Below are 13803 nucleotides of genomic sequence, written 5' to 3'. Positions count from 1 at the left end.
TATTTACCTGGAGCTCAGCATTCTCCTCCACAACATTATCTTTTTCCTGAGTGAATACTGACGAAAAATATTCATTTAGTATCTCGCCTATCTCTTCAGACTCTACACACAACTTCCCATCCCTGTCCTTGACTGGTCCTACTCTTTCCATAGTCATTCGCTTATTCCTGACATACCTATAGAAAGCTTTTGGGTTTTCCTTGATCCTTCCTGCCGAATACTTCTCATGTCCCCTCCTTGCTCGTCTTAGCTCTCTCTTTAGATCCTTCCTCGCTACCTTGTAACTATCCATCGCCCCAACTGAAACTTCACACCTCATCTTCACATAGGCCTCCTTCTTCCTCTTAACAAGAGATTCCACTTCTTTGGTAAATTACGGTTCCCTCGCTCAGCACCTTCCTCCCTGCCTGACCGGTACATACTTATCAAGAACACGCAGTAGCTGATCCTTGAACAAGCTCCACTTATCCAGTGTGTCCAACACTTGCAGCCTACTTCTCCACCTTATCCCCCCCAAGTCACGTCTAATGGCATCATAATTTCCCTTCCCCCAGCTATAACTCTTGCCCTGCGGTGTATACTTATCCCTTTCCATCCTTAACGTAAACGTCACCGAATTGTGGTCACTGTCCCCAAAGTGCTCACCTACCTCCAAATCCAACACCTGGCCTGGTTCATTACCCAAAACCAAATCCAACGTGGCCTCGCCTCTTGTTGGCCTGTCAACAAACTGTGTCAGGAAACCCTCCTGCACACACTGTACAAAAAACGACCCATCTAATGTACTCGAACTATATCTTTTCCAGTCAATATTTGGAAAGTTAAAGTCTCCCATAATAACTACCCTGTTACTTTCGCTCTTATCCAGGATCATCCTCGCCATCCTTTCCTCTACATCCCTAGAACTATTTGGAGGCCTACAGAAGACTCCCAACAGTGTGACCTCTCCGTTCATGTTTCTAACCTCAGCCCATACTACCTCGGAAGATGAGTCCCCATCTAGCATCCTCTCCGCCATCGTAATACTGCTCTTGACTAGCAGCGCCACACCTCCCCCTCTTTTGCCTCCTTCTCTGAGCTTACTAAAACACCTAAACCCCGGAACCTGCAACATCCATTCCTGTCCCTGCTCTATCCATGTCTCCGAAATGGCCACAACATCGAAGTCCCAGGTACCAACCCATGCTGCCAGTTCCCCTACCTTATTTCGTATACTCCTGGCATTGAAGTAGACACACTTCAAACCACCTACCTGAACACTGGCCCCCTCCTGCAACGTCAAATCTGAGCTCCTGACCTCTATACTCTCATTCTCCCTTACCCTTAAACTACAATCCAGGTTCCCATGCCCCTGCTGCATTAGTTTAAACCCCCCCAAAGAGCACTAACAAATCTCCCCCCCCCCCCAGGATATTTGTGCCCCGCAGGTTCAGATGTATACCATCCTGTCTGTAGAGGTCCCACCTTACCCAGAAAGACCCCCAGTTATCCAGAAATCTGAATCCCTCCCGCCTGCACCATCCCTGTAGCCACGTGTTTAATTGTTCTCTCTCCCTATTCCTCATCTCACTATCACGTGGCACGGGCAACAACCCAGAGATAACAACTCTGTTTGTTCTAGTTCTGAGCTTCCATCCTAGCTCCCTGAAAGCCTGCCTGACATCCTTATCCCCTTTCCTACCTATGTCGTTAGTGCCAATGTGGACCACGACTTGGGGCTGCTCCCCCTCCCCCTTAAGGACCCGGAAAACACGATCCGAGACATCACGTACCCTTGCACCTGGGAGGCAACATACCAAACGTGAGTCTCTCACGCTCCCACAAAATCTCCTATCTGTGTCCCTGACTATAGAGTCCCCAATTACTAATGCTCTGCTCCTCTCCCCCCTTCCCTTATGAGCAACAGGGACAGACTCCGTGCCAGAGGCCCGTACCCCATGGCTTACCCCTGGTAAGTCGTCCCCCCCACAAGTATCCAAAGCGGTATACTTGTTTCTCAGGGGAACGACCGCAGGGGATCCCTGCACTGACTGTTTTTTCCCAGTCCCTCTTACAGTTACCCATCTATCTCCAATCTTTGGTGTAACTAATTCCCTGAAGCTGCTATCTATGACCCCCCTCTGCCTCCCGAATGATCTAAAGTTCTTCCAACTCCAGCTCCAGTTCCCTAACTCGGTCTTGGAGGAGCTGGAGATGGCAGCACTTCCTGCAGGTAAAATCAGCAGGGACACTAACGGCATCCCTCACCTCAAACATCCCGCAGGAGGAACATTGCAATCCCTTCCCTGCCATTCCTCTAACTTTCTACCAAGATCTGGCTAACAACTAAATTAATTTTTTTTAATATAAAAAAAAAAATTAATAACAATAATAAAATATGGTACTTACCTCAGACCAATAGGTTTTATTATTAGGTTAGAGGAGGAGGGCGGGTGGGAGACACTACATGTGTAGTGTCTCGGGTTTCCTCTCCACCAGAATTTATTGGTGAGGGTCTTCCCAGAAGTCCGCGGGACGACTTCCTGTTCCCACCTTAAACACTAGAATTTTTAAAAAAAATTTAAAGGAGAAACTTACCTCCCAGAAATCACTTCCGCACTGCCCCCGCTGAAATGGACTAGGCCTGCAAAGTAAGTAAGTTGTTAATCAGTACTTACCTCATAAGGCAGCGACCTTTTAAACGGTCCCCTCTGCCTCGCAGCTCCCGCGCTTTTTCAAATTCCCGCGCTGATTCTAAGATCCCAGCTCTCACTCCCGAACTCAACAGCTGACCTGCAAGGTAAGCAAGTTAATCTGTACTTACCTCACCACAGGCAGCGACCTTTTAAACGGTCCCCTCTGTCTCGCAGCTCCCGCGCTTTTTCAAATTCCCACGCTGATTCTAAGGTCCCAGCTCTCACTCCCGAATATAATAAGTACACAGCAGATATTCCAATCCAATATGAATATATATAGACAAGAACTTAGTTTTTGTTTGCAAGTGCAGTATTTACACTTAAAATAATTTAAACAACTAACAGATGGCTTCCAACTCAGTGGGCATCATTCACCGACCCCCCCCGCCGGGCGGCGCATGCGCGGGAGCGTCAGCGGTCGCTGACAGTTTCCCACGCATGCGCAGTGGAGGGAGTCTCTTCTGTCTCCGCCATGGTGGAGACCGTGGCGGAGGCGGAAGGGAAAGAGTGCCCCCACGGCACAGGCCCGCCCGCGGATTGGTGGGCCCCGATCGCGGGCCAGGCCGGGGCCAGATCGCCCCGCGCCCCCCCCCCCCAGGACCCCGGAGCCCGCCCACGCCGCCTTGCCCCGCCGTTCAAAAGGTGGTTTAATCCACGCCGGTGGGACAGGCAATTTAATCGGCGGGACTTCGGCCCATCTGGGCCGGAGAATCGAGCGGGGGGGGCCCGCCAACTGGCGCGGCGTGAATTCCGCCCCCGCCGGTTGCCGAAGTCTCCGGCACTGGAGTATTGTGTTCAATTCTGGTCGCCACACTACCAGAAGGATGTTGAGGCTTTCGAGAGGGTGCAGAAGAGATTTACCAGAATGTTGCCTGGTATGGAGGGCATTAGCTATGAGGAGCGGTTGAATAAACTCGGTTTGTTCTCACTGGAATGACGGAGGTTGAGGGGCGACCTGATAGAGGTCTACAAAATTATGAGGGGCATAGACAGAGTAGATAGTCAGAGGCTTTTCCCCAGGGTAGAGGGGTCAATTACTAGGGGGCATAGGTTTAAGGTGAGAGGGGCAAGGTTTAGAGTAGATGTACGAGGCAAGTTTTTTACGCAGAGGGTAGTGGGTGCCTGGAACTCGCTACCGGAGGAGGTGGTGGAAGCAGGGGCGATAGTGACATTTAAGGGGCATCTTGACAAATACATGAATAGGATGGGAATAGAGGGATACGGACCCAGGAAGTGTAGAAGATTGTAGTTTAGTCGGGCAGCATGGTCGGCACGGGCTTGGAGGGCCGAAGGGCCTGTTCCTGTGCTGTACATTTCTTTGTTCTTTGTAATGCCCTCTTGCACGGTAGCGCAAGTGGTTAGCACTGTGCCTTCACAGCGCCAGGGTCCCAGGTTCGATTCCCCGCTGGGTCACTGTCTGTGCGGAGTCTGCACATTCTCCCTGTGTCTGCGTGGGTTTCCTCCGGGCACTCAGGTTTCCTCCCACAGTCCAAAGACGTGCAGGTTAGGTGGATTGGCCAAAATAAATTGCCCTTAGTGACCAAAAAGATTAGGAGGGATTATTAGGTTACGGGGATAGGTTGGAAGTGAGGGCTTAAGTGGGTCGGTGCAGACTCAATGGGCCGAATGACCTCCTTCTGCACTGTATGTTCTATGAATGCCTCGATTGAACCTGCCTCTACAACATTTTCAGGCAGTGGATTCAGACCTGAACCACTTACCATGTGAAAATATTCTTTCTCGCATCGCATTTGTTTCTTTGCAAATCATTTTAAATCTGTGCCCACTCGCTCTCGGTACTTTTGCAAAAGGGAGTTTTCTCCCTATCTACTCTGTCCTCTCATGATTTTGAACCTCTCTATCAAATCTCCTCTTAGGCTTCTTCTCTCCAAGGAGAACAGTCTCAATCTCTCCAATCTATCCTCATAAATGAAGTTTCTCATCCCTGAAACCATTCTTGTAAACCTCTTCTGCACTCCATTGCGTTCGCATCCTTTTGAAATTGTGAGACCCAGGACCATGTACACATACTCCAGCTGAGGTTTAACTAGTGTTCTATACCAATTCAGCATGACCTCCTCACTCTTGCATTCTATGTCCCTATTAATAAAGTCGAGGATACTATATGCTTTATTAACTGCTCTCTCCACCTGTCCTGTCACCTTCAATGACTTATGCACTTGGGTCCCTCTGCTCCTGCACACCCTTTAGAGTTGTACCCCTTATTTTCTATTGTCTCCATGTTCTTCCTGCCAAAATGAATCACCGTACACTTTTCTGCATTGAACTTCATTTTTCTAAAAAATCTCTTGTGAATCACCTTATCAAGCAGCTCATGAATAAGTACGACTGTGTTTCCTGACTAGAGCTAAATGGCAAAATTGGTGCAAAACTGCTTAAAATAAAAACCCAAAATCACCCAAAGTTTAATGTCAGGTACTTGTGTGTGTGTGTAGGGGGGGGGAGGGAGGGGGGGGGGGGCATTGGTACATCTCACTACATTAACATTTACTCTTCTCAGATGATCAAAGTCATTGTGAAAATCCATCCCAACATTCATCTCTCGCATCTGCTTCATCATGTGAAAATCAGCCGAAAGGCAGTGCCAGCATCTCACCCCAGCAACTTTACACGAACAACGTTAAGTCAGAAAAAGGTATGGTCAGAGGCTGGTCAATGGTTGGAGCTTTCATTGGGGCAATCAATTTACTGCAGTGACTTCAATAAATAAAGTGGGAGAGAAAAGCCTAGTTTTTCCACTCCGCGCGTGGAGTATTCTGAGAGCTGATGTAGTTTCCCAGTTTTCTGAGTATAAAGTGCAGCGTGGTTTGATGCTGAATTACCTCAAGTGTAGCATTGGCACCTCAAAGTGCGCCCCCCCCCCCCCCCCCCCCCCCCCCCCCCACATGTTGTGATGTACAGGATACACATCTCAATGTCTTGCAGGATCGCATTGAATCTCGCAAGGCGTTGCGAACTATGTAGATCCTGGGAATGGGGTGACCCGGCTTTCAATGGCCATACTGCGCCTTGCAGCGAGCTGCTTTTCCAGTGCAACATGGCTATTAGACCATGCCCCAAGTTCCATACTGAGAGTTTCAATCTCAGTTACACTATCCACCCAGACAGCAAATTAAATCCAAAGAATAAAAGTTCTGTAGGAGTTCTTCCAATCACCTACTTGGCAAAAATGTCTGTGAGAGAGAAATTATGTAAACTGGCTGAAGTTACATTGGACAATTGGGAGAGCCCACAAATAAATTGATGACATAAGTGTTTTCTCACACAGGAGAAAATAGCAGAGCTGCTCTCTGCGAATTTAATCCTCTCGCAATAGCACATTTAATGTAACTATACTGGACTGGCAAGTCAGAGATTTTGAATTCGGATTCCAATTCTGCAAGATTTGAATCACAAAAATCACAGTAAATCTGTGACCAGTTCATGATTGTCATCGAAACCCATTGTTTGCATTCATGCCCTTCAAGAATCCCACTCAACGAAATGGCATCAAAACCACTCGATTATAGAAAGTAGTCACTGCTGAAGGCCCATTACTACTGACTTATGGCAACTAAGGAGGGTCAATAAATGCAACTTTATCAATATTCCTCAAATCCCAAGTATTACCACTTGCTCAAGAACAAATTGGCAGAGATGTGAATACACAACTGCCGCAATAACACACAAAACGGACATTTCATTTTCAATCCCGAATTAGCCTGATCCTTGGAGCTCAGTCAGTTCAAAAAGTCTGTCCAATGTGAGCCCAGCTAAAGAGACCCGATATATAAAGATTTCATCCGTACACTGCAGTGAGCCTCGATTCAATTCCTGATCATTATCCTGTAACTTCTGATGCAAAAAGGTTTGTGTGAAGATTGGATGAGAGTAGGATTGGACTCAGTTGTAACGTCCCCACCATAACTTCCTGGGTCCCCAATGTCACATTTGGGAGGTACCCCAATGATGTGTTGGGGAATCCCTCTTGAGATTCCCTCATAAGGGTTTACCTGGCAATTGTCCAGAAGAGCTAACTTACTCTGGACTTACCCCGCATTGGGCTGCGAACCATCTGACAAAGTGATTTGAAACACTAACTTTGGATGGTTCTGCCAGTTTTACCTTCATAGTTACTCTGAGTTAGAAGGAAAAAAAAATCACTTCTAACTTAGAATAACTAATTCAAACACCCAGACAGAGCAACTCAAGTGACCCCACGTCCAACCCCCCATCCCCCAAACCACTCCCACCCCGGTCCCCCCAGAGGACCACCCCACAACCATCCCTAACCCCAACTAAGCATAACCAATCCTTCTGGCACAACCTGTCACAACACCAAACACTCCCCACCAGCCCAAAACCCCTGGCCCAACCCCCTGCCACAGGCTGGCTCCGACGCAGAACCAGATCCCTTCCCTCATGACCAACTCAACACCCTTTGCCCAATGCCTGAATTCCCCCACCCCCATATCCCATTCACTTACTTTTGAAATTACCTTCTCCCTTTCATTGGGCCCTTTAAACTCACCTTTACAACAGCTAGTGCTGTAAAAGGGGGGAGGCGTGTCCTTCTTCACTGTACTCCATTTTCACATCGTTGCTGGAGCCCAGAGATCCTTGGCTGTTTCTGCCTGACCCAGCCTGAGTGAGGAATGTCTTGTGAGACGGGCTTTGGTATTCCAGTGAGGGTAAGTCACTATGGAGGGGCAATCCACCAGTGGTTGCTACTCCGAAGAAGTTACGGGCCAATGTTTTAATTTCCTCACCCTCACCATTTCAGAGATTTGAGCTATTGAACCATTTAGCTCAGATTGCCACCTGCTACTGCAAAGTATGCTGATGAGTAGGGCTTGGAGAACATAAAGTATTTAACTACAAATTAGCAATTCCTAATCTATCCAGAGCTATGCATAATAAGAAAAATGATGTTGCATTTACTGTTTTATGTTCACGCTTCAGTGTTTATTTTTTATACAATTTTTCATCTTATTTCTGTTTTCAATTCTCCGTCGATCTTTAGGCCTCTATTCGAGCAATGCACCACCAAGCACTAATGCCACTCAGGCTTCATATTGTGCTGACATTCCTTGTCAGTTCAAAAGCTTGCCCTTTGGCCCAGCTTACCCCACAGCATCAACATTTTCCCTGGCCGAGGTCCAGCAGGAACTTCACATGTTGCAAAGACAGCTGGGAGAAAGTGAGAATTTTACCTGATATTCTGCTTGGATGCCACCTGTATAACTCAGCATGTGCAAAATGGCATGATGTGGAGTGGAGGTTTAATTGGGGCACTAAAAACAAATTCTGTATTTTAACTATCTATTCAATATTTTTCTTTACTTATGGACATCTATTATATTTTTATTCTAAGTTATATTTCAACTCAGAGGTTCAATCACTGGTCTGTGCTAAACAATCTGATCACAGCTGAAGTGGTTACAGTGGCACTGAAATTGGCCTGAACACCACTGGAGGAAAAATCAAGTTGGGTTCTCAGTCTTATCATAGATTATCATAGAATTTACAGTGCAGAAGGAGGCCATTCGGCCCATCGAGTCTGCACCGGCTCTTGGAAAGAGCACCCTACCCAAGGTCAACACCTCCACCCTATCCCCATAACCCAGTAACCCCTCCCAACTCTAAGGGCAATTTTGGACACTAAGGGCAATTTATCATGGCCAATCCACCTAACCTGCACATCTTTGGACTGTGGGAGGAAACCGGAGCACCCGGTGGAAACCCACGCACACACGGGGAGGATGTGCAGACTCCGCACAGACAGTGACCCAAGCTGGAATCGAAACTGGGACCCTGGAGCTGTGAAGCAATTGTGCTATCCACAATGCCACCGTGCTGACCAGTCACTCCTGTTGGAAACTGTATCTGTGTGAATGTCAAGGGAGGGTATATTTATGCTCCACAGGGATGCCCTCAATAGTTGAAGTCTTACTTTTGAGCTAATTGGGTGAGGGTACATTGGGCAGCAAGATTAGGAACATGCCCACAACATAGCAACATGGGGCTATAGCACAACTTGCCCTGCAAAAGAGGAAGGGCGAAAATTGGCAAAAAGAAGCAGAGTAAATTTCTCCATCCCATGCACCCAGCAGATCACCACAGGCAGGAACCACTCAATTTTCTAATCTGTATTCAGATGGATCATGGCTCAGTACGGAGGACATTGAGGAATGTTGTGTGAGACGGGCTATATTTCAAGGTTTGGAATAGACATCAACGCACATTGAAATTTCCAGAGAAATTCAAGGATTGACATTCAAATGGAACAGGACTAATAAATCCAAAGTACAGCAGGCATAGTGTCAAAGGAGGAGCTAACCAATGATTTAAACTTTCTGCAGTGCTAAGAAATTGCAACAGAAAATTTACCAATTGAGTAGATGCACAGAAGTATGTTTTTCATTTACAGTGATGAGCCTCTGAACAAAATACAGAGTAATTTAGTGGTAGAGACGCACAATACCCCTTCTAACCTTTCACTGCAGGCTTTGAATGCCCTGTCTGGCTCTCAGAGCCTTTCACTGCTCAGCATGATATACACCTATTGCTATTGACGCAAAAGTTGCTAACCAACACTTGCTTGAACAACTAATGTATCTTCTTATCTTTGGGACAATGTAACAAACTAACATTAATGAGGAAAGTATTCCAATTATATGATTCTATGAATATGCTGAAATTCTGCATAAATCAGTAAGATGCATAAAATACAAAATTATAAGATATTGCATGATTCTGTAGAATGTACTTTATTAAACTCCGCCACTGTTGCCTACGAGGTCTAGTGAAGAGCAGTCAGAGGGTGGCTATGGTAACAGTGCCAGATCTAACATTTCCTGAAAGAGATGGAAGATTTCATTATTCATGGAAAACCGGTGTGGTCTCATATTGTTTAACTGTTTTAGCATTGATGGCAAGGATCAGGTCCTCGGATAGTTGCATCATTAAATAAGTGCAATATTGAAAAACAGCTTATTCTGCAAATGGGCATTTGTGATGTGACATGATGATTTCTGAGTGTGTTTTTGCCTTTGAGTGGTCCCTTGTGTCTGCTTGAATGTCTGTAAGCTGAAATTTGCTGTTCTTTTTTTCTCTCTTAACATTCTGAACCTCCATTGAAAATTCCTCCTGCAGGTATGGCCTTTTCTGGAACAGGCACTGGCATATCTTCACATTTAGAACAGGTTGGCTGTGCCTCACAGTCCAACAATGCACTTCATCAGCAACTGAGCAACACCAACAATCTACAGGAGATCTTGCGAACCACTAATAGTTATATGGACAACAATGCACGTTGGGAAACAACTAATCGACCAGTGAGAATCAATACACTTGGAGATGTGTCCTCTGGATCATCAGGATACCAGTCAGGGACTAACATGGCAGGTAAATAATTTTTTGTGTTCTGGTAATTGAACATATCTCTCTCATTAGATCATTAGTACAGAGTTTCCCCAGGGTGAGAATGGTCAGATTGGGATCCACACCCAGCACCAAAGTTGAGTTAACACGTCCATTTATATTGAGGAAGTTTTGCTGAGCTGAAACTAACAGCTTCTGCACCTGCTGGCTATAAAGAGGGGATAAATAATAAATATATATTTGGACAAGAAAAATTGGCAGCAAAACAAAATGAGACTGGCTGAAGTGCATACAAGTTCAGGTGAGTAGGCATCGCTAGTGTTGATATATTCTAATGCAAATTATATAGATGTAATTTGGTGTATTGGCACATTCCAAATTTCAAAAGGTAAGATATAAAAGCAAGATCTTTCTTTATCTTAATGGTATCTATGTGATACGCCAAATGCTTCCTGGATATTCAGATACAGTACATGTGTACTTCAGGAAGTGTAGAATGGCTTGGAAGCAATAGGTGATTTTGGACCTCTGGTTTGCCAAAGCTTTCTGCCGCTGTGGGTCCGACTTGCCTCATGTTTTATGTGACTATCAGGATCATTGAAGGCCAACTGGAATTCCCTTGGTCTTTTATCTTCCAGCAATTCTTTGTTGCTGAGGTTTTTCACCTCATCCGGAGGCCTGGTTTGTGGCCCCCTTGGCTTTCTCTGGAAGGAGGCTAATACCAAATATTTTCTCCATTTCCCCAACCAATCCCGAACCAAGGTGGCCCTTTCTGGTGTTTTACTGGATGCTGGAGTATTTCACCTGACACCAGCATCCTATGTGGTCCCAGTGTAGGCAGTCACTGGTCCGATCCATTTTAATATGGCTGAACTTGTAAGGTGTGGATGGACGTTCTGCCCTTTACAAGGCCAAGTGGTAAACCCCAAATGAAGTTCAGGCCTTGTGTATCCAGGTCTCTGCTTTTTTCCCATGTTGTTCTGCTGAATTGTCAGAGTCATGGTTGGAGTTAAGCAAAACTGAGGAAAACTCAGCCACAGTTTTATCTGCATTCGCAATAATTTGAGAAGAATTGCCTTCGGTTTCAACTTAATGGATGGGTATGACAAGAGTGCATATTATAATATACGAAGGTTATCATAAGTAAGTAATGGATCATGAGTCTCTTTTTTTAGACAAAAAGTCTATTTGTCATTTGTTTTATTAAGACTCCATTGATAAAAAAGCAGATTTATTATCTCCATCACTGAAGGTGGGTGGAGCTAATGGGCGTCATTCTCCGACCCCCCGCCGGGTCGGAGAATGGCCGTTGGCCGCCGTGAATCCCGCCCCCACCGAAGTCTCCGGTACCGGAGATTGGGCGGGGGCGGGAATCGGGCCGCGCCGGTTGGCGGGACCCCCCGCTGGATTCTCCGGCCCGGTTGGGCCGAAGTCCCGCCCAGAAATTGCCTGTCCCGCCGGCGTAAATCAAACCTGGTATTTACCGGCGGGACCAGGCGGCGTGGGCGGGCTCCGGGGTCCTGGAGGGGGCACGGGGCGATCTGACCCCGGGGGGGTGCCCCCACGGTGGCCTGGCCCGCGATCGGGGCCCACCGACCCGCGGGCGGGCCTGTGCCGTGGGGGCACTCTTTCCCTTCCGCCTCCGCCACGGCCTCCACCATGGCGGAGGCGGAAGAGACTCTCCCCACTGCGCATGCGCGGGAAACTGACAGCGGCCGCTGACGCTCCCGCGCATGCGCCGCATTTCCGCGCCAGCTGGCGGGGCAACAAACGCCATTTCCGCCAGCTGGCGGGGCGGAAATCCCTCCGGCGTCGGCCTAGCCCCTCAATGTTGGGGCTAGGCCGCCAAAGATGCGGAGTATTCCGTACCTTTGGGCCGGCACGATGCCCGTCTGATTGGCGCCGTCTTTGGCGCCAGTCGGCGGACATCCCGCCGTTGGGGGAGAATTTCGCCCAATGTTTCCGACCCTATTTGTTAGACTGTTGCTTTGTAAACAATATACTCCACAACGAATGGATGGGTTTCAACAAACTTGAGACAAAGATGGGGTATGGTTCAAGGAAGAAATCATTCTTTTTTGGCAAGGATGTTTGCGGATCCAGATCTGGATCTTGAAATTTTACATACACACATACGAATTAGGAGGAGTAGGCCCCTCTTTCAAGCCTGCTCCATCATTCAATGAGATTGTGGCTGATTTGATTGTAACCTCAACTCAACATTCCCACCTACCCCTGATAACTTTTCAACCCCTTGTTTATCAAGAATCTATCTGCTCTGTCCTAAAAATATTCAAAGATTCTGCTCCCACCACCTTTTGAGGAAAAGAGTTCAAAAGACACACAACCCTCTGAGAAAAAAAAATTATCTTGATTTGTGTCCTAAATGGGCACAAGTTTTAAACTGTCCTCTCCACATCCACCCTGTCAAGACCAGTCAGGATCTTACAGGTTTCAATCAAGTCGCATCTTACTTTTCTAAACTCCAGCGGATACAAGCCCAGCTTTCCCAACCTTTCCTCATAAGACAATCCATCCATTCAGCTATTAGTTTAGTATACCTCCTCTGAACTGCTTCCAATGGATCTATATAAATAAGGAGACCAATATTGTACACAGTACTCCAGATGTGGCCTCCCCAATACCCTATATAACTAAAGCAAATCCCTTCTACTTTTGTATTCAATTCCCCTCGTAACAAATGGTAACATTCTAATAGATTTCCTAATTACTTGTTGTACCTGAGTATTAGCTTTCTGTGATTCATGCATGCAGACACCTAGATCTCTGCATCTCAGAGCTCTGCAATCTCTCACCATTTAAATAAGATGCTTTTTTATTTGCCCTGCCAGAATGTACAATTTAACACATTCCCACAGTATACTTGATTTGGCAGGTATTTGCCCACTCACTTAACCTATCTATATCTTTTTGTAGCTCCGCCTTGTGTCTTCACAACTTACCATCTTACCTATCTTTGTGTCATCAGCAAATTTAGCAACCATACCGTTTGTCCCTCCATCCAAGTCATTAATATAAATTGTAAAAAGTTAAGGCCCTGTCATTGATCCCTGTGGCACACCACTCATTACATTGAGCCAACCAGAAAAAGACTCATTTATTCTTACTCTCTGTTTCTTGTTAGCGAGACAATCTGCCACCCATACCAATATGTTACCTCTTACACTATGCACTTTTATTTTTGACCTTTGATGTGGCACCTTATTATTAATTATGTTCTGGAAATCTAAATACGGTACTGGTTCCTCTTTATCCAAAGCAGTTGTTACTATTTCAAAAAATTCCAATAAATTGGTCGAACATGATTTCCCTTTCACAAAACCATGTTGACTTTGCCTGATTTCCTTGAGTTTATCCAAGTACCCTGCTATAACTTTAATAATAGTCTTTCGGGACTCATGGGAGGAAACTAGAGCACCTGGAGGAAACCCACGCAGACACAGGGAGAACATGCGGACTCCGCACAGACAGTGACCCAAGCCGGGAATCGAACCTGGGACCCTGACACTGTGAAGCAACTGTGCTAACTACTGTGCTACCGTGCCGCCCGGATAATATCAAAGGGCTCATCCGGGATTTGAACCTGGGACGTCCCACAAACCTGTGATGTGCAACCACTGAAGCGAGAATCTCATTAGTCACACGGGGTTCCTGAGATTCTATAGACTACACCTTACAAAAAGCTTGTTGTCAACAGGCAGATTTTGGTTTAACAAGCCTCATG

General features: G+C 46.4%; 1 protein-coding gene across 19 annotated transcripts in view; it reads left to right on the top strand.

Annotated features, from left to right (window-relative positions):
- Positions 1 to 13803, top strand: part of pde4dip (phosphodiesterase 4D interacting protein) — an 888328-nt gene that overhangs the window by 806297 nt on the left and 68228 nt on the right. For 16 of the 19 annotated variants that reach the window (XM_072511203.1, XM_072511204.1, XM_072511190.1 and 13 more), the window contains 3 exons: positions 5197 to 5331; positions 7699 to 7875; positions 9831 to 10082. In XM_072511203.1, the coding sequence (XP_072367304.1) occupies positions 5197 to 5331; positions 7699 to 7875; positions 9831 to 10082 (564 nt within the window). The remainder of the gene's footprint in view (positions 1 to 5196; positions 5332 to 7698; positions 7876 to 9830; positions 10083 to 13803) is intronic. The other 3 variants (XM_072511199.1, XM_072511201.1, XM_072511202.1) reach the window with 3 other exon arrangements.

This window comes from Scyliorhinus torazame, chromosome 7 (genome assembly GCF_047496885.1).
Source record: "Scyliorhinus torazame isolate Kashiwa2021f chromosome 7, sScyTor2.1, whole genome shotgun sequence".
NCBI lineage: Eukaryota > Metazoa > Chordata > Chondrichthyes > Carcharhiniformes > Scyliorhinidae > Scyliorhinus > Scyliorhinus torazame.
Note: the sequence above shows the minus strand (reverse complement) of the source record. Positions and strands in the feature narration are given on the sequence as shown.